Source organism: Delphinus delphis, chromosome 1 (assembly GCF_949987515.2).
Source record: "Delphinus delphis chromosome 1, mDelDel1.2, whole genome shotgun sequence".
In the NCBI taxonomy this organism is placed as follows: domain Eukaryota; kingdom Metazoa; phylum Chordata; class Mammalia; order Artiodactyla; family Delphinidae; genus Delphinus; species Delphinus delphis.
The window spans coordinates 125345722-125371239 of record NC_082683.1 but is presented as its reverse complement, the minus strand read 5'-3'; the positions used below and the strand labels follow the sequence as shown (position 1 = coordinate 125371239).

The 25518-nt window shown below is 36.0% G+C and overlaps 1 protein-coding gene across 3 annotated transcripts in view; it reads left to right on the top strand.

Moving 5' to 3' along the window:
- Positions 1–25518, top strand: part of NME7 (NME/NM23 family member 7) — a 263043-nt gene that overhangs the window by 114123 nt on the left and 123402 nt on the right. For all 3 annotated transcript variants that reach the window (XM_060033650.2, XM_060033658.2, XM_060033644.2), the window contains one exon: positions 13659–13760. In XM_060033650.2, coding sequence (XP_059889633.1) covers positions 13659–13760 — 102 coding nt within the window. The remainder of the gene's footprint in view (positions 1–13658; positions 13761–25518) is intronic.

The window sequence follows — 25518 nt, the reverse complement described above, 5'->3', positions numbered from 1 at the left end:
GGTAGTTTGATAGGAATTGCATTTGAATCTGTAGATTGCTTTGGGTAGTATAGTCATTTTCACAATGTTGATTCTTCCAATCCAAGAACATGGTATATCTTTGCATCTGTTTGTATCATCTTTAATTTCTTTCATCAGTGTCTTATAGTTTTCTGCATACAGATCTTCTGTCTTCTTAGGTAGGTTTATTCCTAGATATTTTATTCTTTTTGTTGTAGTGGTAAATGGGAATGTTTCCTTATTCCTCTTTCAGATTTTTCATCTTTAGTGTATAGGAATGCCAGAGATTTCTGTGCATTAATTTTGTATCCTGCTACTTTACCAGATTCATTGATTAGCTCTAGTAGTTTTCTGGTAGCATCTTTAGGATTCTCTATGTATAGTATCATGTCATCTGCAAACAGTAACAGTTTTACTTCTTCTTTTCTGATTTGGATTCCTTTTACTTATTTTTCTTCTCTGATTGCTGTGGCTAAAACTCCCAAAACTATGTAGAATAATAGTGGTGAGCATGGGCAACCTTGTTGTTCCTGATCTTAGTGGAAATGGTTTCAGTTTTTCACCATTGAGAATGATGTTGGCTGTGGGTTTGTCATATATGGCCTTTAGTATGTTGAGGTAGGTTCCCTCTATGCCTACTTTCTGGAGGGTTTTTATCATAAATGGGTGTTGAATTTTGTCAAAAGCTTTTTCTGCATCTATTGAGATGATCATATGGTTTTTCTCCTTCAATTTGTTAATACAGTTTATCACATTGATTGATTTGCATATATTGAAGAATCCTTGCTTTCCTGGGATAAACCCCACTTGATCATGGTGTATGATCCTTTCAATATGCTGTTGGTTTCTGTTTGCTAGTATTTTGTTGAGGATTTTTGCATGTGTGTTCATTAGTGATATTGGCCTGTAGTTTTTTTGTTTGTGACATCTTTGTCTGATTTTCGTATCAGGGTGATGGTGGCCTTATAGAATGAGTTTGGGGGTGTTCCTCCCTCTGCTATATTTTGGAAGAGTTTGAGAAGGATAAATGTTAGCTCTTGTGTAAATGTTAGAATTCGCCTGTGAAGCCATCTGGTCCTGGGCTTTTGTTTGTTGGAAGATTTTTAATTTCAATTTCAGTGCTTGAGATTGGTCTGTTTATATTTTCTGTTTCTTCTTGGTTCAGTCTTGGAAGGTTGTACTTTTCTAAGAATTTGTCCATTTCTTCCAGGTTTTCCATTTTATTGGTATATAGTTGTTTTTAGTAATCTCTCATGATCCTTTGTATTTCTGCAGTGTCAGTTGTTAGTTCTCTTTTTTCATTTCTAATTCTGTTGATTTGAATCTTCTCCCTTTTTTCTTGATGAGTCTTGCTAATGGTTTATCTATTTTGTTTATCTTCTCAAAGAACCAGTTTTACGTTTTATTGATCCTTGCTATTGTTTCCTTCATTTCTTTTTCATTTATTTCTGGTCTGATCTTTATCAGTTCTTTCCTTCTGCTAGCTTTGGGTTTTTTTTGTTCTTCTTTCTCTAATTGCTTAAGGTGTAAAGTTAGGTTGTTTATTTGAGGTTTTTCTTTTTCCTCGAGGTAGGATTGTGTTGCTGTAAACTTCCCTCTTAGAATTGCTTTTGCTGCTTCACATAGGTTTTGGGTCATCATGTTTTCATTGTCATATTTTTCTAGGTGTTTTTTGATTTCCTCTTTGATTTCTTCAGTGATCTCTTGGTTATTTAATAGCGTATTGTTTAGCCTCCATCTGTTTGTATTCTTTACATATTTTTTCCTGTAATTGATATCTACTTTCATAGTGTTGTGGTTAGAAAAGATACTTGATACGATTTCAATTTTCTTAAATTTACCAAGTCTTGATGTGTGACCCAAGATATGATCTATCCTAGAGAACATTCCATGAGCACTTGAGAAGAAAGTGTATTCTGTTGTTTTTGGATGGAATGTTCTATAAATATCAATTAAGTCCATCTTGTTTAATGTGTCTTTTAAAGCTTGTGTTTCCTTATTTATTTTCATCTTGGATGATCTGTCCATGGTGAAAGTGGGGTGTTAAAGTCCTCTACTATTATTTTGTTATTGTTGATTTCCCCTTTTATGGCTGTTAGCATTTGCCCTATATATTGAGGTGCTCCTATGTTGGGTGTATAAATAGTTACAATTTTTATATCTTCTTCTTAGATTGATACCTTGATCATTATTTAGTGTCCTTCTTTGTCTCTTGTAATATTCTTTATTTTAAAGTGTATTTTGTCTGATATGAGAATTGCTACTCCAGCTTTCTTTTGATTAGCGTTTGAATGGAATATCTTTTTCCATCCCCTCACTTTCAGTCTGTATGTGTCCCTAGGTCTGAAGTGGGTCTCTTGTAGACAGCCTAGATACAGGTTTTGTTTTTGTATGCTTTCAGCTTTCTGTGTCTTTTGGTTGGAGTATTTAATCCGTTTACATTTAAGGTAATTATTGATATGTATGTTCCTATTACCGTTTTCTTAATTGTTTTGGGTTTGTTATTGTAGGTCTTTTCCTTCTCTTGTGTTTCCTGCCTATAGAAGTTCCTTTAGCATTGGTTGCAAAGCTGGTTTGGTGGTGCTGAATTCTCTTAACTTTTGCTTGTCTGTAAAGGTTTTAATTTCCCCATTGAATCTGAATGTGGTCCTTGCTGGGTAGAGTAATCTTTTTTTTTTTAACATCTTTTTTGGAGTATAATTGCTTTACAATGGTGTGTTAGTTTCTGCTTTATAACCAAGTGAATCAGCCATACATATACATGTATCCCCATATCTCCTCACTGTTGCATCTCCCTCCCTCCTGGGTAGAGTTATCTTGGTTGTAGGTTTGTCCCTGTCATCACTTTAAATATGTCCTGCCACACCCATCTGGCTTCCAGAGTTTCTGCTGAAAGATTAGCTGTTAACCTTATGGGGATTTCCTTGTATGTTATTTGTTGCTTTTCTCTTGCTGCTTTTAATATTTTTCCTTTGTATCTAATTTTTGATAGCTTTATAAATATGTGTCTTGTTGTGTTTCTCCTTGGATTTTTCTTGTATGGGACTCTCTGTGCTTCCTGGACTTGATTGACTACTTCCTTTCCCATATTAGGGAATTTTTCAACTATAATCTATTCAAATATTTTCTCAGTCCTTTTTCTCTTCTTCTTCTGGGACCCCTATAATTTGAATTTTGGGGCATTTAATGTTGTCCCAGAGGTCTCTGAGAATGTCCTCAATTCTTTTCATTCTTTTTTCTTTATTCTGCTCTGTGGTAGTTATTTCCACTATTTTATCTTCCAGGTCACTTATCCATTTTCTGCCTCAGTTATTCTGCTTTTGATTCCTTGTAGAGAATTTTTAATTTCATTTATTTCGTTGTTCATCATTGTTTGCTGTTTAGTTCTTCTAGGTCCTTGTTTAACGTTTCTTGTATTTTCTCCATTCTGTTTCCATGATTTTTATCATCTTAACTATAATTACTCTGAATTCTTTTTCTGGTAGACTGCCTATTTCATCTTCATTTGTTTGGTCTGGTGGGTTTTTACCTTACTCCTTCATCTGCTATGTGTTTCTCTATCTTCTCATTTTGATTAACTTACCTTGTTTGGGGTCTCCTTTTCACAGGCTGCAGGTTTGTAGTTCCCATTGTTTTTGGTGTCTGCCCCCAGTGGCTAAGGTTTGTTCAGTGGGTTGTGTAGGCTTACTCGTGCAGGGGACTGCTGCCTGTGTTCTGGTGGATGAGGCTGGATCTTGCCTTTCTGATGGGAGGGACCACATCTGGTGGTGTGGTTTGGGGTGTCTGTGAGCTTATTATGATTTTAGGCAGCCTATCTGCTAATGTGTGGGGTTGTGTTCCTGTCTTGCTAGTTGTTTGGCATGGGCATCCTGGTTGTAGAGTGGAGCTGGTAATTGAGTGGAGCTGGGTCTTAGTGTTGAAACAGAGATCTCTGGGAGAGCTCTCGCCGATTGATATTATGTGGGGCTGGGAGGTCCTTGGGGGACCAGTGTCCTGAAGTCAGCCTCCCACCTCAGAGGCTCAGGCCTGACACCCGACCAGAGCACCAAGACCCTGTCAACCAGATGTCTCAGAAGAAAAGGAAGGAAAAAAGAAAGAAAGAAAAACTAAATAAAATAAAATAATTAAAATATATTATTAAAATACAAATATTAAAATGTTATAAAAATCCAAAAGAAAGAAGAGAGCAACCAAACCAATAAACTAATCCACCAATGATAACAAGCACTAAAAACTATACTAAAACAAGAAAGAACAAGAAAAAAACGGATAGAATCCTAGGACAAATGGTAAAAGCAAACCTATACGGACAAAATCACACAAGAAGCATACACACACACACACTCCCAAAAAGAGAAGAAGGGAGGGAAAAAAAGAAAAAATATATATATAATAGGAAGAGAGCAACCAAATCAATAAACAAATCTACCAGTGATAATAAGCTCTAACTACTAAACTAAGATAAACATAAAACCAGAAACAAATTGATGCAGAAAGCAACCCCCAAGTCTACAGTTATTCCCAAAGTCTACTGCCTCAGTTTTGGGATGATCCATTGCCTATTCAGGTATTCCAGAGGTGCAGGTACATCAAGTTGATTGCGGAGATTTAATCTGTTGCTCTTGAGGCTGCTGGGAGAGATTTCCCTTCTCTTCTTTGTTTGCACAGCTCCTGGGGTTCAGCTTTGGATTTGGCCCCGCCTCTGCGTGTAGGTCGCCCTCTGGCATCTGTTCTTCGCCCAGACAGGATGGGGTTAAAGGAGTGACTGATTAGGGGGTTCTGGCTCACTCAGGCCAGGGGCAGGGACGGGTACAGAATGCAGGGCGAGCCTGCAACGGAGGAGGCTGGCGTGACGTTTCACCAGCCTGAGGTGCACCATGGGTTTTCCCGGGAAAGTTGTCCCTGGATCACGGGACCCTGGCAGTGGTGGGTTGCACAGGCTCCCGGGAGGGGAGGTGTGGATAGTGACTTGTGCTTGCACACAGGCTTCTTGGTGGCTGCAGCAGCAGCCTTAGCATTTCATGCCCACCTCTGCTGTCTGTGCTGATAGCTGTGGTTCGCACCCTTCTCTGGAGCTCATTTAGGCAGTGATCTGAATCCCCTCTCCTCGTGCACCCCGAAACATTTGTCTCTTGCCTCTTAAGCAGTTCCAGACTTTTTCTGGACTCCCTCCCGGCTAGCTGTGGTGCACTAGCCCCCTTCAGGCTGTGTTCACACAGCCAACCCCAGTCCTCTCCCTGGGATCTGACCTCTGAAGCTGGAGCCTCATCTCCCAGCCTCCAGCCCCCCCAGCAGGTGAGCAGACAAGCCTCTCAGGCTGTTGAATGCTGGTCGGCACCGATCCTCTGTGTGGGAATCTCTCTGCTTCACCCTCTGCACCCCTGTTGCTGCGCCGTCCTTTGTGGCTCCGAAGCTTCTCCCCAACTCACCCCCTATCTCCACCAGTGAAGGGGCTTCCTAGAGTGTGGAAACTTTTCCTCCTTCACAGCTCCCTCCCAGCAGTGCAGGTCCTGTCCCTATTCTTTTGTCTCTGCTTTTTCTTTTGCCCTACCCAGGTACAAGTTTCTTGCCTTTTGGGAAATCTGAGGTCTTCTGCCAGCATTCAGTAGTTGCTCTGTAGGAGTTGTTCCACGTGGAGATTTTTTTTTTGAAGTATTTTGCAGGGAGGATGGTGATCTCCACGTCTTACTCTTCCGCCATCTTGAAGGTCCCCTCCACCGTTCTTATCTTAACATCATTTATTCAACCAGTGACACATGTTTTCCATTTCTTAAATCTTCCCTTTTTACATTTTCCTTCTTTTGTGTGTTTGATTGGCTTTTTAAAAAATATGGTTAGAAGCAACTACCTTTATTAATGCACATTATATTATAGTTTTATTGTACATAAGATGAACAGACTCGTGGAGGCATATCTTACAGTAGCCTTGATCCTGAGTTACATTCTCATACAACATCAGGTAGTATTGAATTTGGTAGCAAGTAGTAGTTGAGGACATTAATGTTTTATGTACATATCTGAGGTAGGCCATATTTCCCTTTGGTAAAAAACTTTTTTTTAAAAAAAAAGCCTCATCTTTTTCTTTTATTTTTTATTGAGGTAACATTGGTTTATAACATTATATGTTTCATGTGTACAACATTATATTTCTGTGCTATACTGTGCTTTGAAAATACCATACATGCAATTTCTTTATATACTATACATTTACTTTTAGAATTTTTTGATCTTGGGATTCTGGAGATAAAGATAAAAACATCACTGAGTGTATTTGTCATTTCCCCTGAGAAATCAGGAATTTGAATGGCAATAGCAATATTATACTTTAATGTCAGGACAGCCCAGAATGATTGATATTGATGTACTTTCTTTGGTTTAATCTTCTCAGTAAGATATTGTCTGTAATTACTATTTAAATCTTGTAATATTAATAAAAGAACCTACTTAGGAGAAGGAACAGAGGGACTGTTTGGAAGGGGAAAAACTACCTTATTTCAGAGTAATTATTAGTCTTGTGAGTAATTTTTAGTAATGGTTATGATTTTTATTCAGCTTAAATGGCTTATTCCGCTGAAAACAAGTATTTCAGATTATTGGTTTGTAGCAGTATCTTAATGGGAGAATGCACTATATATATGAACCAGAATATATCAATATCCAGGTATCTTTGAGATGTTACTGCATTTATATGATATAAAATTTTATTTATGCTAAGAAATGTTTCCTTGAACATTTTCCCCAAAGGGGAAAGAGTGTTTTTATCCCAGTAATATTTTATTGAAGTAAATATATTCTTATGAATGGTATATAGCCTCTGATTCTTTTAAAGTTCTTTTCCCATTTCATGATTCTGACTATTTCATTCAAAGGAAGTTGTATGATGGTCTGTATTCATATACTAGAAATGCATATGATTGGGATATCTTACATTGGGTAGTTTGGGATAGCAAAAATCAGATAGCAAATCCTGGGTCTCATTTGCTATTGTGATTGTTGTATTTCCTCTTGGGTCTCTTATTTTTCATGACAGTTAATATTTAGGACTCAAGTTTTAAGTTCAAGGAAGAGGTAAGTTTTTAAATGCTGGTACTGGATGTCTCTTAATTTTATGAGATTTATTTAATTCTATAAAGTAGGCCATGTAAAAATAATCTTAAGAGGCAACATAGTCTAAAGAAACAAAAACAGGTGATCTGATTCTTACTCTGACTTTTAGTACAGCACTTTACCCTCTTTGTCTTCAGATTCTTACTTATAAAAGAAATAAGATATATAAGGTCATATTAGTGGTTTCATCCATTTTATTGTTTTGAACTTAAAGATGTAAGGGTGTGAAATGTAGAATATGTAGTGTGAAATAGTACAGCATCACTGACACTGTTGTACCAGATATTTTTTAATAATTCTACTCTAGTTCTAGGTTTTCCCATGTTACTTGCTTGAAACTAAAATTTTCCTGTTTCCCAAAATTCATTGCAACAGCTTACAGCTTCCTGACCTCAGTTTCCTTTGTTGTTGTTTTTTTTTTTTGGCTATGGAGTCAGATGCAAAGTTCAAATCCCAAACACACCCACCAGCTGTGTGACCATGGAAGTTATTTACCTTCTTTAAGCCTTAGTTTACCCATATATAAAATAGAAACAACACTATTACTTTATGAAGTTATTGTGATTAAATGAAATAAACCATGTAAAGCAGTCTCACATACTGAGACTATTGCTTTAGTAAATATTAGCTATTTTTATTATTACTACTATTATTGTTATTACTGTAGCTGAGAATCTTTATAGTAGATTCTGTGTTGATCATTTACAGTTAAATTTGCTGTTTCAGCATTTGCAGTCATTAAAAGGTAATAATTCATATCTTATAGAGTTATCATGATCCAATTATTTACCACACATGTATTGAGTATCTCCTGTGGGCCGTACAATGTGTTGGCTACCAGGGAGACAGAAATGAACAAAAAAAGCACACTACCTGCATTCATGGAGCTTATGTCCTGGTGAGGAGAGATATTAAATCAGACATCCCACTGCAACTGCTTAAGGATGGTAGTCAAAGGGCTATTAAGGAAGGAAACAAGTGCTTTTTTGTTTGACAGTGTTTTGCTTAAGTAAAGACCTAGGTGACTTGAGAATTCTGTTAATTCTTTTAATTAATTAATTCTCTTAATCTGTTAACAGAATTCTCAAGTCCATTTTTTAAGGAACACTTTTTGCTATTGATGGAGTCCTTTTCTTTGCATTTTGTGCAGCCCTCTATGTTTATCGTTTTACTGGTATTTGTTATTAATACTGAAAGAGAGACAGGTGAAAGAAAGGTGGACAAAATTTACACTTCTGTTTTTGGATAACATGCTCATGCCTTCTTCTACCCCTACTGACAACTTGGCTCTTGACATTTATGTGTAGGCAGTACTTCAATTTCATTAGACAGAAAATCCTACTCAACATAACTATCCATAAAAATCAATTTCATATGACCTTTGTGAAATAGTAAAGTGACTTCAGGGGCATACATCTAGGGATTCTAATGAGTAGGGTTCTGTGTACCATATTAATTATGAAGTTCTCTCCCTCCTTTAACTTCTGGCATTTCTAGTAGGCATGATGACTGAGTTTGGATTAATATTTAAATATTCTGTAATAAATTGCCTTTATTTTACTTTGGCATTATGTATCATAAACCTTCAAAAGTCATTAAAATGGTTTACATGGCCCTCCATGATCTGGCCTCATCTCTTAACTGCTTTCCTCTGGTCTCACTCAGATCCTGATACCATGGCTCCTTTACTGATCTTCATATACCCCAACTGTACTTTTTCCTCCAGGCTTTATATGTATTTTCACTTCTGCCTGAAGTGTTCCGTTCATTGAACGTTTCAGACACTGTGAGAGGCACTTTTCTTTGACCATGTTTTTCATTAAACCACTTCACATATAGAGTTAAGAACCCTAAAAGAGTGTACTTCCATTTCTTCTCTCCTATTCTACATGCTGTTGTCATACATTTTACATCTATATATGTTATAAATTCTGCAATACATTTTTAATATTTTTGCTTTAAATAATCAATTACATTTTTTCTTTTTTAGTTGCTGTGAAATATGTTTTATATTTACCCACATGTTTACCATTGTTTTGTATAGATCCATATTTTTGTCTGGCATTATTTTTCTTCTGTCTGAAGTACTTCCTTTAACATTTTCTGTGGTATGTGGCTGGTGGTGGTGAATTCTCTCAGATTTTGTTTGTCTGAAAAAGTCTTTTTTTAATTGAAAGATCAGTGATTTACAATATTATATTAGTTTCAGGTGTACAACACAGTGATTCAATATTTTTATAGATTATATTCCATTTAAAGTTATTAAAAATAATGGCTATATTTCCCTGACAGTATATCCTTGTTGCTTATTTTATGTATGCCAGTTTGTATGTCTTAATCCCATACCCCTGACTTGCCCCTACTCCTTTCCCTCTCCGTACTGGTAACCATTAGTTTGTTCTCTACATCTGTGAGTCTGTTTCTCTTTTGTTATATACATGTGTTTGTTTTATTTTTAAGATTCTGCATATGAATGATAACATATAGAGTATTTGTCTTTCTGTGACTTACTTTACTAAGCCTCTAGGTCCATGCACATTGTTGCCAATGGCAGAATTTCATTCTTTTTTATAACTGGGTAGTATTCCATTGTATGTATATATACCACATCTTATCCATTCATCTGTTGTTGGATACTTAGATTGCTTCCATATCTTTGCTCTTGTAAATAATGCTGCTATTGGAATGCATGTATGGTTTTGAATTAGTGTTTCCATTTTCTTCAGATATATACCCAGCAGTGGAATTGCTGGATCATATGGTAGTTCTATTCTTAGTTTTTTGAGGGGCTTCCGTACTGTTTTCCATAGTGGCTGCACTAATTTACATTCCCACTGAGAGTGTACTTGGGTTCCCTTTTCTCCACATCCTCACCAGTGTTTGTTGTTTGTAGACTTTTTGATAATAGCTATTTTAGCAGATGTGAGGTGATATCTCATTGTGGTTTTGATTTGCATTTCTCTGATGATTAACAGTGTTGAGTATCTTTTCATGTGCCTGTTGGCCATCTGTAGGTCTTCTTTGGAAAAATATCTATTCAGTTCTTTAATCGAGTTGTTTGTTTTTTTGATATTGAATTGTATGAGCTTTTCATTTATGTTTTGATATTAACCCCTTATCAGTCATAGCATTTGCAAATATTTTCTCCCATTTAGTAGGTTGTCTTTTCATTTTGTCAATGGTTTCCTTTGCTGTATAAAAACTTTTAAGTTTAATAGGTCCAATATATTTATTTTTGCTTTTATTTCTTTCGCCATAGGAGACAGATCCAAAAAAAATATTGCTACGATTTATGTTAAAGTGTTCTGCCTATGTTTTCTTCTAGAAATTTTTGGTTTCAGGTCTTACACTTAGGCCTTTAATCCATTTTGAGTATATTTTTGTATATGGTATGAGGAAATGTTCTCATTTCACTCTTTTACATGTGGCTGTACAGTTTTCCCAGTACCACTTGTTAAAGGGACTGTCTTTTCTCCATTGTATATTCTTGCCTCCTTTGTTGTGGAGTGACCATAAGTGTGTGGGTTTATTCTGGGCTCTCTATTCTGTTCCCTTGATCTATGTGTCTGTTTTTGTGTCAGTACCATGTTATTTTGACTACCATAGCTTTGTTGTATAGTCTGAAGTTAGGGAGCATGATACCTCCAGCTTTGTTCTTTTTTTCCTGAAGATTGCTTTGGCAATTCAGGGTCCTTTGTGGTTCCATATAAATTTTAGGATTATTTGTTTGAATTCTGTGCAAAATTTTATGGCTATTTTGAAAAGGGATTGCATTAAATCTATAGATTGCTTTGGGTAATATAGCCATTTTAATAATATTAATTTCTGCAGTCTTTCCATTTCTTTGTATTGTCTTTAATTTCCTTCATCAGTGTTTTATGGTTTTCATAGTATAGGTCTTTCACTTCCAAGACAAGGATGCCCACTCTCCCAACTTTTATTTAACATAGTATTAGAAGTCCTAGTCACAGTAATCAGACAAGAAAAGGAAATACAAGGCATCCAGATTGGAAGGGAAGAAATAAAACTGTCATGATTTGCAGATGATATGGTACTATATAGAGAAAATTCTAAAGTCCCCGTGAAAAAAAACTATTAGAATTAATAAGTGAATTCAGTAAAGTTGCAGGATATAAGGTTAATATATAGAAATGTGTTGCTTTTCTATACACTAATAATGAACTATCAGAAAGAGAAAGCAAGAAAACAATCACCATTTAAAGTTGCATCAAATTGGCTTCCCTGGTGGTGCAGTGGTTGAGAATCTGCCTGCTAATGCAGGGGACACGGGTTCGAGCCCTGGTCTGGAGGGACCACATGCTGCGGGGCAACTAGGCCCATGAGCCACAACTACTGAGCCTGCGCGTCTGGAGCCTGTGCTCCGCAAAAAGAGAGGCCGTGATAGTGAGAGGCCCGCGCACCACGATGATGAGTGGCCCCCACTTGCCACAACTAGAGAAAGCCCTCGCACAGAAACAAGACCCAACACAGCAAAAATAAATAAATTAATTAATAAACTCCTACCCCCAACATAAAAAAAAAATAATAAAAAAATAAAGTTGCATCAAAAAGAATAAAATACCTAGGAATAAACTTAACCAAGGAGGTTAAAGACCTATACTCTGAAAAAGTCTTTATTTTTCATTCATTTTGGAAAATATTTTCCAAATGTTTTCTCAACCGGATATAGAATTCTAGATAGGTTGTTGTTTTTGTTTTTATCCTTATCTTTGTTCTACTGTTATGTTTCTTTTTTCGGATGTTTCTAAGGTTTTTGTTTTTACTGTTTATCACTGGGTTGTTTTATTTGTTGTTGTTGTTGTTTTATAGCCAATTTGATTATGATGTGCCCTACTTTATTTTTCTTTCCATTTATTCTCCTTTGATTTTGTTGGATATGTGAGTTTGTCGGTTTCATCAAATTTGAACTCTTTTTAGCAATTAATTCTTGAAATATATTTCTGTTCATCACCCTTTCTTCTTTTGGGGCTCCAATTACACAGCTTGTCATTGTCCCACAAGTCTTTTTTTTTAGTTTTTAAATTTTTCTTTATTTCTCTTTCTCTCCATGCTTGCTTTTTAATAGTTTCTATTGCATGCCTTCAAATTCATTGATCTTCCACAAAATCTTATCCTGTTTATCCCATAAAGTGTATTTTTAAGTTCAGATGTAATTTTCATCTCTAGAAGTTCTATTGGGATCTTTTTAATATCTTCTGTTTTCTGTGCATTATGTCCATGTTTCCTTCTATATTTTGAGCATATAGAACCTATTTATAGTGACTGTTTTAAAATTCTTCTGTAATTACATCCATCATTTCTGTCATTGCTGGGTCTATTTATTTCCTTCTGGTGATGGTTCATATTTTCTTACTTCTTTGCATGCTTGGTAGTTTTTACTATATGCTGATGTTGTGAAACTTACAGTGTTACATGGTATTTTTGTATTCCTTTGAAGAATGTTTGACTTTGTTCTGGCACTCAGTCAAGTTACTTGGGATCAATTGGACCCTTCTGAGACTTGCTTTTAAGCTTTTATAGGATAGGTATAGAGCATTCCATATCTAAAGCAAGTTTAGGCCAATTACTATGATGCAGTACCATTCTGAGGACTCTGCCTGATGCCCTGTGTATCATATGAGGGCTTTCCACTCTGGCTGTTAGAAGCACAAACTCTTCTCAGCCTTGTGCTATCTTTGTGAATTGTTTCATTTTCTGCTTTCTGGTAGTTCTTTTTTCAGCCTTGGGTAGTATGCTTTATACATACACAGACTCTTAGTCAAAGACTCAAGTGAACTTCTCTGCAAATCCCTGTAGCTTACTCTCCTGTAGCTCTCCCACCTCCTGTAGTATTCTGTCCTGCAAATTCTAGCCTCATTGGTCTCCCTAAACTCCAGTCTTTGTCTCTTCTACTCAGTGAGAATGTTGGGCCCTTTTCTGTTTGCTCTACCTATCCCACTGTCTGGAAGCCTTCAGGCAGTAAGATGGGGCTGTGATATAGCTTTTGTTTTCCTCCTCTAGGGGATCATAGTACTGTGCTGTTTGTCATCCAGTGTCTGAAAACTGTTGTTTTATATATATATATTTTTAGTTTCTACATGTTTAATGTGAGAGAATAAATCTGGTGCCTGTTTTTCCTTATTGCTGGAACTCATTATGATTTTTATAAGTTTCTTTGTGGTAAACACTTTGGAATTTATATTTTTAGAAGTGTTCATTTGACAGTACTGTGTTCAAGGGGAGAGAGCCTTTTAAAAGGAAGATGTACTAGAAGCTAATTTCAAATAGTGAACATGTCAAGTGGTAAAGCATTAAACTAAAAGTGGTAGTGGTAGGAATGGAGAAAAGGGGACATATCTAAAATACATTTTTGCAGGAAAAATGGACAAAATGTGGGAACTGCTTGTCATAGAGGGTACAGGTAGAGAAGATGTCAAACATAACTCTAACATTTTGAGTTCAGTAGAATAGTGGTACAATTAAAGGAGGAGGAGTAAAAGATTATTAAATTCTACTTGTTTGTTAATATTATTTTATATTACATATTATAGGAAATGGTGACAGAAATGTATTCTGGCCCTTGTGTAGCAATGGAGATTCAACAGACTAATCCTACCGTGACATTTCGAGAATTCTGTGGACCTGCTGATCCTGTAAGTTATTGTTTAAAACATAAAGTTTGTTTTATCCATTAACTAAATATCTTAACAGGTTTTTGATGGTTTTAGTTCTTTAAAAGAAATAATACAAAATGAATGTAATAGATACAAATTTTTATTCAAAATCGCATTTTACGTCCTTTATTTCTTATACAGTATTGCCACAAAAGTGAATTTTTATTAGCCTCGTGACAATATAGAATGGGCAGAAACACTGTGGCATTTTCTTTTATTGTTTCTTGTTGCTAAATTGTGTAGGTAAGTAAATTTGTTAAGCTCTGTGATAGAAATTGTCTAAAGTATTAATTATCCTTTGACATAGGGAGGCCATAATAAAGCTCTCAATGTGAAGAATATTGATATGGTGGCTTCATACCAGATATGTAAATAAATATGAGCAGTGGGACTTACGTGAAAAGTGATATTCTCTAGTATGCCTTTCAGTTTGCTTCAGGTTTTCTTCACATGGACATTTGGTGGTAAGGGGAATGGAGACGGGGATGGGACTGAAAAGCAGAAGTAACATTTGAATACATATGCAAAAGCTCCATGCAAATGTTATAAGCTGGGTAGGATTATAGGAAATATTACCAATTTTAAACACTAATTATAATTTAAATGTACCCTTTATTTCACTATCACTTGTAAAGTTTATTGATGAAGAACAGCCAGTTCAATTTAATTTAATTCAGACAATTTATTGAGTTCCCTTAAATGTAAGATAAAAAATTAGCAGCACCTATTAAGAAGCCAGCTTGTATGAGAGTGCTGCTAGATTAAGCCCTGTAGGAAAAAACAATACACCTGTTCTCAACAATCAAAAAGCGCATACAGGACTTCCCTGGTGGTGCAGTGTTTAAGAATCTGCCTGCCAATGCAGGGGACATGGGTTTGAGCCCTGGCCGAGGAACATCCCACATGCTGTGTAGCAGCTAAGCCCGTGTGCACCAACTACTGAGCCTGCGCTCTAGAGCCCAGTGCCACAACTACTGAGCCCATGTGCCAAAACTACTGAAGCCTGCGTGCCTACAGCCTGTGCTCTGCAACAAGAGAAGCCACCACAATGAGAAGCCCGCACACCACAATGAAGAGTAGCCCCTGCTCGCCACTAGAGAAAGGCTGCGCACAGCAACGAAGACCCAATGCAGCCAAAAGTAAATAAATAAAATAAATTTACAAAAAAACAAGCACATACATAAAGATCTTTCCAAACACTTACAGAGCAACATACTAGTAAGGTCTAAAATATTGTTAGTTCAGGTAAAATACAAATGGTGAAGGGCTGTTTATTAAGGGAGCAATTAGTATGACCTGAAGGTAATTAAAGAATCTTTGTAAGAGGAAGACAGATGTAAACAGGGATTTTAAAGATGACTCAAAGCATGAAGAGAATAGGGAAAGCTGTAAAACTCTATGTACAAAGGTAACAATGAAAGAATTTTAAGATTTACTATGGTATACAGCAGGAATATTTGCTTGGCTTCAATGGGAAATGCATACCTAGAAACACAAGGAAATATGTTTTCTGAGAGGAAACAAGGTAGGGAATACTGGTAGAGATGAGTATGGGATGCATAGCTTTAAAAGCCAGGCTAAAAATTATGGATTCTGTATAATTAGAATACTGTATAGTAGAAAATAGGAATTCCTTGTATGTAGTTTAATTTTGGATATACTAAATTATTCCTTTGATGAAACTAGAGCAAACTAAATTGGAAGAGATTAAAGGCAGGGGCTATAGAAAAGGAACGGAGCAGACCTGATGACATTACTAGAGAAAGAGTTGGCAGGACCTACTTTCTATCTTTTCAGGGAGAAAGAAGAATAGAAGTAAGTAATATGTGTGATTGTGAAAGAGTGATTATTAAAATGTGATTCTGCTTTAGAGGACATTAGGAGAAAGTGGTGGTGATATTAATTATTTATTAAATATTGTAAGATATTAAGAAGGAATACTTTTTGGCTAGATGAATAAGCAGAACTCAGTGTTTGCTGTTTTTAATTTTTGATTTGTGTTTTATGACCAAGAGGGGGTTTTGTTCATTTGTTTTTTAAGATAATTAAAATTATGGGTGACCAGCTGACCAGAGGTAAATTAGAGAGAAACTAAGACAAAAAAAAAAGAATGAGATGAGTTTGTTCATTCTTTCATTCATTCAATAAATATTCATTGAACCTGTGCTGGTATTTGTGACTATAAAGAAAGAAGCTTTAAAGAGCTTACATTCTATGAGTGGACACAAATACATAAGTGGTTAGTTTCCATGTTTTGTGGCAACTGCTTTGTTGGATGTTTGTATTGGGTACTATGGGAGCCCAGAATCATAGCATTTAGCTTAGTCTGGGGATGGATGATGAAGTGAGGGGAGTCTTCTTGAAGAACATGACATCTGAGCTAAATTATGAGGAATGAGTAGATGTTAGCTAAGTGAAGAAGGTGGGGAATGATAGGAGTAAAGTTATGAATGCATAAAACAGCATCACTTTTGGGCTGCAGCAAACTGTTATTACTGTAGCTAAAGTACAGGGCAATGAACGATAGAAATAAGGTCATTGGGGGAAGAGTTGGAAAGTGAGCAGGTGAGTAATCATAGAAGGAAGAGTCCTGACAATAAAAAAATTTGCTGATTCCCTTTCTTTCTAGATATTTATTCAGTGACCATTTATGGAATGAATAGTATAATATGTACAAGACTCACTGCTCGGTCCCATGGCTGGGCTATAACAAAGATGACTAGAACAAGGTATCTTTCCTTAAGGAACTCATAATCTCTTTCAGGGTCCTAAGTCTTGCGTCATTAAGCATAGTTGGAATTACTCCACTATATTTTTTTCATTTTAGTTATTTATGAGCCCCTTATTGCATTATATCACTACAAAGTTGTATCACAGGGATTTTAAAATTTGGTACTAGTTTAACATATAAAATGTTAACAGTGGCTGTCTGGGTGGTAGGATTATAATAATGTTCAATTCTACTTTCCTGTATTTTACAAATTTTCTTCAAAGTATTTATATTACGTTTATAATTAGAAAAATACATTTTATTTTATCATAAAACCTGAAAGTAAATGAACTTCTAAATGAGCAGTTGGGGCTGATTCAGGACTGATTTCTCCTCTTTAGTCTCAGGGTCCTGAATTATGTACTGTTCCTAAGTATAGGTACAGGATTTCAAGGGGGACCGTATGCTTTTTTAAAATTTAGTTTAATTTGGGGGTGTTTTTATTTTTTTCTTAATTTTATTGAAGTATAGTTGATTTACAATGTTGTCTTAGTTTTAGGTGTACAGCAGAGTGATTCAGTTATACACATATATAAATATCTTTTCTTTTTCAGATTCTTTTTCCTTATAGGTTATTACAAAATATTGAGTTTAGTTCCCTGTGCACAACCATATGCTTTTGATGGGTATTGATGGGTATTTTCAAGTCAGAAGAAACACCATTAGTAGTTACAGTCAAGCTTTAGGCCCAATAAGATGGCTCTTACAGTTTGGTCTCAGACTTTAGTTCATTTTATCCTTCTTCCTCTCTCTTTCTCCCTTTTCTCCCACCTTTCCAGTAAATAGATATTGAATGTTTACTACATGCCAGCCACTATGCTAGGTGCTACCAGGTTTATATTAATAAACAAATACAGTCCTTATCTTTGAGGAGCTTAATGGTTTAGCTCTAGGAGGCAGAACTGATAATTAAACAGCAATCTCACTTTTAACTGCCAGGTGTGCCAATCTGTTCATGTGTTACATAAAAATAATTTAGAAATTTATTTCTTCACTGCTTAGTAATTCCCACATATAAAGTGAGAGCCTCGGTTACAATACACGTCAATATAATTAGCACTTGGAAGAAAGCCAGGTACATAATGGCCATACAATTAATATTTGATGAATTAATGAATACACTGGCTGTATTTTTATACCTACTTAACAACTGGTACTAATTTATTGTTTGAATGTATTTTATCTACAAAGTGGGTCCTTTTTTTCTTTATACTTTTCTAAGATGTAGAGCTACTTTTTAAGTTGATTCAAAAGAAGATTCGGCCTAATTTATTGTTTGAATGTATTTTATCTACAAAGTGGGTCCTTTTTTTCTTTATACTTTTCTAAGATGTAGAACTACTTTTTAAGTTGATTCAAAAGAAGATTCGGCCTAACAGTGATCATTAGATCACTTTGTAACCATACAGTTGACCCTTGAACAATGAGTGGAGGGGCACCAAGCCTCTGAGCAGTCAGAAATCCATGTGTAACTTATAGTCATCCTCCCATATCTGTGGTTCCTCCATATCCATGTTCTGAATCCACAGATTCAACCAACCGCAAGTTGTGTAGTATTTACTGTTGAAAAAAATCTGCGTATTAGTGGACCCAAGCAGTTCAAACCCTTGTTGTCCAAGGGTCAACTGTATATGTTGTATATTGACATCACTTTCATCATTGATATTTGCTATTGGCAGAGATTCTGCCTCTCTGTGGTCTCATAGCTGGAAGGAAACAGTCATATGTATGAATGGAATTTCTTCCAGTCTGTCCAGAAGTGGTCTCCAAAGAGGGGGAGGTGCACAATACAATACATTGTGTGTGTGGGGGTGGGGTGGGGTGGGGATTATTAGACTTTCCATTTATTTATTTACCACATGAAAAATAAGAAAAACTAAAGGTTGATATAGTTAATGTGTGGACTAATAAGAGTACATGTAAATAATCTATTAAAATAGATACATATTTTGATGTATGTACATATTCTACTCATAAGGGTGCTTGAAAAATGTTGGACGCTACTATATAGAATGGTAAAATTGTCACAACAGATTCCTTTACAATTACAGAAGTATTCACTCACCACACAATCACCTGCAGAAAATACATTCACTTAGGCAGAAAATCGGTTCCAGATTTGCCTCTGGAAGAGATTTTAATTGCACCTGCTGAAGAATTTCACTGTTGAGTAGCTTGGCAGTTTTCCTGCTGAGCCATTAGGAACCTGAAAGAGTCACCAAAGAAGTGGTAAATTGTTTGGAAAAATCATGCAGAATATATTTGTTCTTGGACTGGTGAGTATGACAAGCCAAAATAACCTAACATAGGTATGCCGTATTTTATGAAAAATGTGAACACATGAAAAATGTGTTCGTAAAATATTTTACACAAAGGATCTTATTTAAGGGAATCTGAATTATTTTGTCAAGTGAATATCTACCCTCATCTGCTTTCGTACTTTGAAACCTTTACCCCATTGCCAGATTGAATTGAGTCATTTTCATACACAAAAAGTAAAAGTGGCTCTTCAAATTTAATGAAGTTTTTCATTCATTTGATTTTCCAGAGGGATACTTTACCTGCTATCTAGCGGCCTTCACTGATTTCAGGATCAAAGTAGAAGTATGATATTTTGAAGGGCCGTTCTTTCTTCATGAATGTGCAGAAAGTTGTTGAAACTTGGAAGAAAAATGCTTGGAAGTTGTTGCTTCTGTCTTCTATTGACTTTCTGGTCACATTCCTTTATTCACTGAAGACTTGGAAACCATGATCATAGTCCTTCTCTTCATCCCATTTCTTACCATAACATCCATGTGGAAGATTCACCCAACAGCTAGCCTCAGAGCTCAGCTCCCGTCAATTATCTTCTCAGTTTTCTTCCACAGCCATATTCAATGCTTTTTTAAAATATTGAAATATAGTTGACTTACCCATTATGTTAGTTTCAGAGTACTACGTAGTGATTTGACATTTGCATACATTGTGAAATTATCACCATGATAAATCTAGTAACCATCTGTCCCCATGCAAAATAATTATATTTTTGACCATATTCCTTATGCTTATATATATATTCCTTATACTCATCATGATTTATTTATTATATAAATGGACGTTTGTACCTCTTAATCCTCTTCACCTATTTCACCCAACCCCCACCCTTTCTGGCAACCACCAGTTTGCTCTGTGTATCTATTAATCTGTTTCTGTTTTGTTTTGTTTGTTCCATTTGTTTGTTAAGAGTCCACATATGAGTGAGATCATGTGGTATTTCTCTTTCTCTGTCTGACTTATTTCACTAGTGTAGTACACACTAGATTTATCCATGTTGTTATAAATGGCAAGATTTCTTCTTTTTATGATTGAGTAATATTCCATTATGCAGTTGTTGAGCATCATTTCATGTATCTGTTGTCCATCTGTATGCCTTCTACAGAAAAGCATGTATTCAGATTCTCTGCCATTTTTTTTTTACTTTTTATTGGAGTGTAATTGATTTACAATGTGTTAGGTTTAGTTGTACAGCAAAGTGAATCTATTATACAAATACCTATATCCACTCTTTTTTTAGATTCTTTTCCCATACAGCCCATTACAGAGTACTGAATTAGAGTTCCCTACTATACAGTAGGTCCTTATTATAGCAAGCCCCCTACATACAAACCTTCAAGTTGCGAACTTTCAGAGATTAGAACTGCGTTCGCATGTCCAATCATGTAAGTTAGTTCGCGTATCTGGCGTACGTTGTCACATGCGTGCATCCTCTGCAAGTGGTTGTGCTTTTGCGTACTTTACTGTACAATACTGTACAGAGTACAGTAGTACAGTATCTTTATTTCAAGCCCAGGATGTCCGGAAGCAAGTGTAAAAGCAGCGGTGATGTAGCTGGTGCTGCTGAGAAGCGCCAAGCGATAGTGATGGAATTAGAGGCCCAGAGAAAGGACGGAGAGAGAGAGAAGTAAGAAGTAACTGAAGAACTGAAGAGATTCACGGTGCAGGACATGGCAAGGGGATTTTCTTTATTTGAGGAGGCACAGGACCCGAATGTAGAATGGTACACAAAGGTTACAGCAGCCATTCAGAATGCAATCCAGTGCTGCCATGTCATCTATGATGAGAAAAAATTAGCTACTACCCAGGCATGAAAAAAACTGGATTTATTTTTTTCAAGAGGGTAGATAGAATTGAATACAGCAAGGAACCGGAACCTGAGCCATCAACGTCAGGCATGAGTGAAATTGCAGCTTGCCCGCCATCTCTTATTGCTGACAATCCTTCAGCTCTACCATCTCCCACCTCCTCTCCCTCCTCCAGTCAGTAATGCCAGCCCCTGTATGCCAGCTGTTGTACTGTACTACTGTGCTTTGCAAGGTACTGTACTGTAAGATTAAAAATGTTTTGTTTTGTGTGTGTGTTTGTTGTATTATTGTGTGAAAAGTATTATAAACCTATTACAGTACGGTACTGTACAGCCAATTGTGTTAGTTGGGTACCTAGGCTAACTTTGTTGGACTCACGAACAAATTGGACTTACGAGTGCACTCTTGGAACTGAACTCGTTTGTATGTAGGGGACTTACTGTAGTTATCTATTTTATATATAGTAGTGTGTATCTGTCAATCCTGATCTTCCAATTTATCCCTCCCCCCATTACCCCCTGGTAACGATAAGTTTATTTTCTACATCTGTAACTCTGTTTTGGTTTTGTAGATAAGTTCATTTGTAGCCTTTTTTTAGATTCCACATAAAAGAGATATCATATGGTATTTGTCTTTCTCTTTCTGACTTACTTCACTAGGTGAATCTCTCTCCATATGAGTGTCCATCCATGTTGCTGCAAATGGCATTATTTTGTTCTATTTTTATGGCTGAGTAATATTCCATTCCTCTGTTGATGAACATTTAGGTTGCTTCCATGTCCTGGCTATTGTGAATAGTGCTGCAGTGAACATTGGGGTGCATGTATCTTTTCGAATATGGTTTTCTCTGGATATATGCCCAGGAGTGAGATTGCTGGGTCATATGGTAGCTCTATTTTCAGTTTTCTAAGGAACCTCCATACTGTTCTCCATAGTGGCTGTACCAGTTTGCATTCCCACCAACAGTGTAGGAGGGTTCCCTTCTCTCCACACCCTCTCTAGCATTTATTGTTTCTAGATTTTTTGATGATGGCCATTCTGACTGGTGTGAGGTGATACCTCACTGGAGTTTTGATTTGCATTTCTCTAATAATTAGTGATGTTGAGCATCTTTTCAAGTGCTTTTTAACCATCTGTATGTCTTCTTTAGAGAAATGTCTGTTTATATCTTCCCTTTTTTTTTTTGTTTTTTTGCGGTACGCGGCCTCTCACTGCTGTGGCCTCTCCCATTGTGGAGCACAGGCTCCAGACGTGCAGGCTCAGCGGCCATGGCTTACGGGCCCAGCTGGCCGTGGCATGTGGGATCTTCCCAGACCGGGGCATGAACCCGTGTCCCCTGCATTGGCAGGCGGACTCTCAACCACTGCGCCACCAGGGAAGCCCTATCTTCCCATTTCTTGATTGGGTTGCTGGGTTTTTTGATATTGAGCTGCATGAGCTGCTTGTGTATTTTGGAGATTAATCCCTTGTTGGTTGCTTTGTTTTCAAATATTTTCTCCCATTCTGAGGGTTGTCTTTTCATTCTGTTTATGGTTTCCTTTGCTGTGCAAAAGCTTTTAAGTTTCATTAGGTCCCATTTGTTTATTTTTGTTTTTATTTTCATACTCTAGGAGGTGGATTGAAAAAGATCTTGCTGTGATTTATGTCAAAGAGTATTTTCCGTATGTTTTCCTCTAAAAGTTTTGCAGTATCCAGCCTTACATTTAGGTCTTTAATCCATTTTGAATGAATTTTTGTGTATGGTGTTAGGGTATGTTCTAATATCATTCTTTTACATGTAGCTGTCTAGTTTTCCCAGCACCACTATTGAAGAGGCTGTCTTTTCTCCATTGTATGCTCTTGCCTCCTTTGTTGTAAATTAGGTGTCCATATATGCGTGGGTTTATCTCTGGGCTTTCTATCCTGTTCCATCGATCTGTATTTCTGGGAGTTCCCCGCCAGCTCCATTTTTCTTTCTCAAGATTGCTTTGGCTATTTGTGGTCTTTTGTGTTTCCATACAAATTGTACAGTTTTTTGTTCTAATTCTGTGAAAAATGCCATTGGTAATTTGATAGGGATTGCATTTAATTTGTAGATTGCTTTGGGTAGCATAGTCATTTTCTCAATATTAATTCTTCCAGTTCAAGAACATGGTATATCTCTCCATCTGTTTGTGTCATCTTTTGTTTCTTTCATCAGTATCTTATAGTTTTCTGGGTACAGGTGTTTTGCCTCCTTAGGTAGATTTATTCCTAGATATTTTATTCTTTTTGATGCAGTGGTAAATGGAATTGTTTCCTTAATCTCTCTTTCTGATCTTTCATTGTTAGTGTATAGGAATGCAGATTTCTGTGTATTAATTTTGCATTTTATTTTGTATTTTATTTCAGTTGTTTGTTTTATTTCAGTTGTTTTTTGGGTGTTGAGTTGTGTGAGTTCTTTATATATTTTGGATATTACCCCCTTATTGGATGTATCATTTGCAAACATCACCTGCTCAGTAGGCTGCCTTTTCATTTTGTTAACGGTTTTGTTTGCTGTGCAAAGGATTTTTTTTTTTTTTTTTTTGGCCACATGGCATGCACGATCTTAGTTCCCCAACCAGGGATTGAACCCTGCAGTGGAAGCACAGAGTCTTAACCATTGGATGCCAGGGAAGTCCTGCTGTGCAAAAGCTTTTTAGTTTAATGTAGTCCCACTAGTTTATCTTTTGTTGCCTTTGCTTTAGCTGTCAGATCCAAAAAATCATTGCCAAGATCGACAGCAAGGAGCATACTGCCTGTGTCTTCTTCTAGGAGTTTTATGGATTAAGTCTTTAATTCATGTTGCATTAATTTTTGTGTATGGTATAGGATAGTGTCCAGTTTCATTCTTTTGCATGTGGCTGTCCAGTTTTCCCAATATTATTTATTGCAGAAATACTATCTTCTTCCTGTTGTGTATTCTTGGCTCCTTTGTTGTAAATTAACTGACCGTATATGCATGGGTTTATTTCTGTGTTCTCTATTCTGTTCCATTGATCTGTATGTCTGTTTTTATGCCAATACCATACTATTTTGATTACTATAGTTTTGTACTATAGTTTGAAATCAGGACGTGTGATGCCACCAGCTTTGTTGTTCTTAAGGTTACTTTGACTACCCGGGGTCTTCTGTGGTTCCCTAAAATTTTAAGATTGTTTGTTCTATTTCTGCGAAAAGTGCTATCGAAATTTTGATAGGGATTACATTGAATCTGTAGATTGCTTTGGGTAGTATGGACATTTAAGCAATATTCTTCAATCCATGAGCATGTTATATCTTTCCATTTTTTTTGGTCATTTTCAGGTTTTTTTAAATCAATGTCTTATAGTTTTTTGAGTATGAATCTTTTACCTCCTTGGTTAGGTTTATTCCTAGGTATTGTATTACTTTTGATGTGATTGTAAATGGGATTATTTTCTTATTTTCTCTTTCTGATAGTTCACTATTGGTGTATAAAAATGCAACAGATTTCTATATATTGATTTTTTTTTATCCTGCAAATTTACTAAATTCATTTTACTAGTTTTTTGGTGGTGTTCAGGATTTTCTATGTATAGTATCATGTCATCTGCAAATAGTGACAGTTTTAATTCTTCCTTTCTAATTTGGATTCCTTTTATTTCTTTTTCTTGCCTTTGCTGTGGCTAGGATTTCCAGTACTCTGTTGAGTAAAAATGGTGAGAGTAGGCATCATATCTTGCTCCCAATCATAGAGGAAATCCTTTCAGATTTTCACCATTGAGTATGATATTGGTTGTAGGTTCGTCATCTATGACACTTATTATGTTGAGGTATGTATTCTCTACACCCACTTTGTTGAGAGTTTTTATGATAAATAGATGTTGAATTTTGTCAGAAACTTTTTCTGCATCTATTGAGATGTTTATATGATTTTTATTCTTTAGTTTATGTGTTATATCACATTGATTTGCAGATATTGAACCATACTGCATCCTTGGGATAAATCTCGCTTGATCATGGTGTATGATCCTTTTTAATATATTGTTAAATTTGGTTTGCTAATATTTTGTTGAGTATTTTTGCATCTATGTTAATCAGTGATATTGGCCTGTAATTTTCTTTTAATCATCGTGTCTCTTTCTGGTTTTTGTATCAGGGTGATGCTGGCCTCATAGAATGAGTTTGGAAGCATTCATTCCTATTCCTCTTCAATTTTTTGGAAGAATTTGAGAAGGATTGATGTTAATGCTTCTTTAAATATTTGGTAGATTTCACCAGGGAAACCATCTGGTCCTAGGATTTTCTTCATTGGGAGAGTTTTGGTTGCTGATTCAACCTCCTCATTATTGGTCTATTCAGATTTTCTATTTCTTCATAATTCATTCTTCATAGCTTTCATATTTCTAGGAATTTATCCAGTACTTCTAGGTTGTCCGGTTTGTTGTGTATGATTTTACAGTAGTCTCTTATGATCCTTTATTTCTTTGGTATTAGTTGTAATGTCTCCTCTTTCATTTCTGATTTTGAGTCTTCTCACTTTTTTTTTTTTAAGTAGTCTAGCTAAAGGTTTGTCAGTTCTGTTTATCATTTCAAAAAACCAGCTGCTTTTGGTTTCATTTATCTTTTTATTGTTTTTGTGGTCTCTATTTTATTTATTTCTGCTCTGACCTTTGTTATTTTCTTGCTTCTGCTGACTTTGGATTTAGTTAATTTCTACTTCCTTGAGTTCCTTGAGATGAGAAGTTAGGTTGTTCATTTTTAGGTATTTCTTGTCTCTTAATGTAGGCACTTATCACTATGAGCTTCCCTCTTAGATCTATTTTTGCTGCATTCCATAAGCTTTTTTTTTTTTTTTGCAATTATTCAGCAAACATTTATTGAA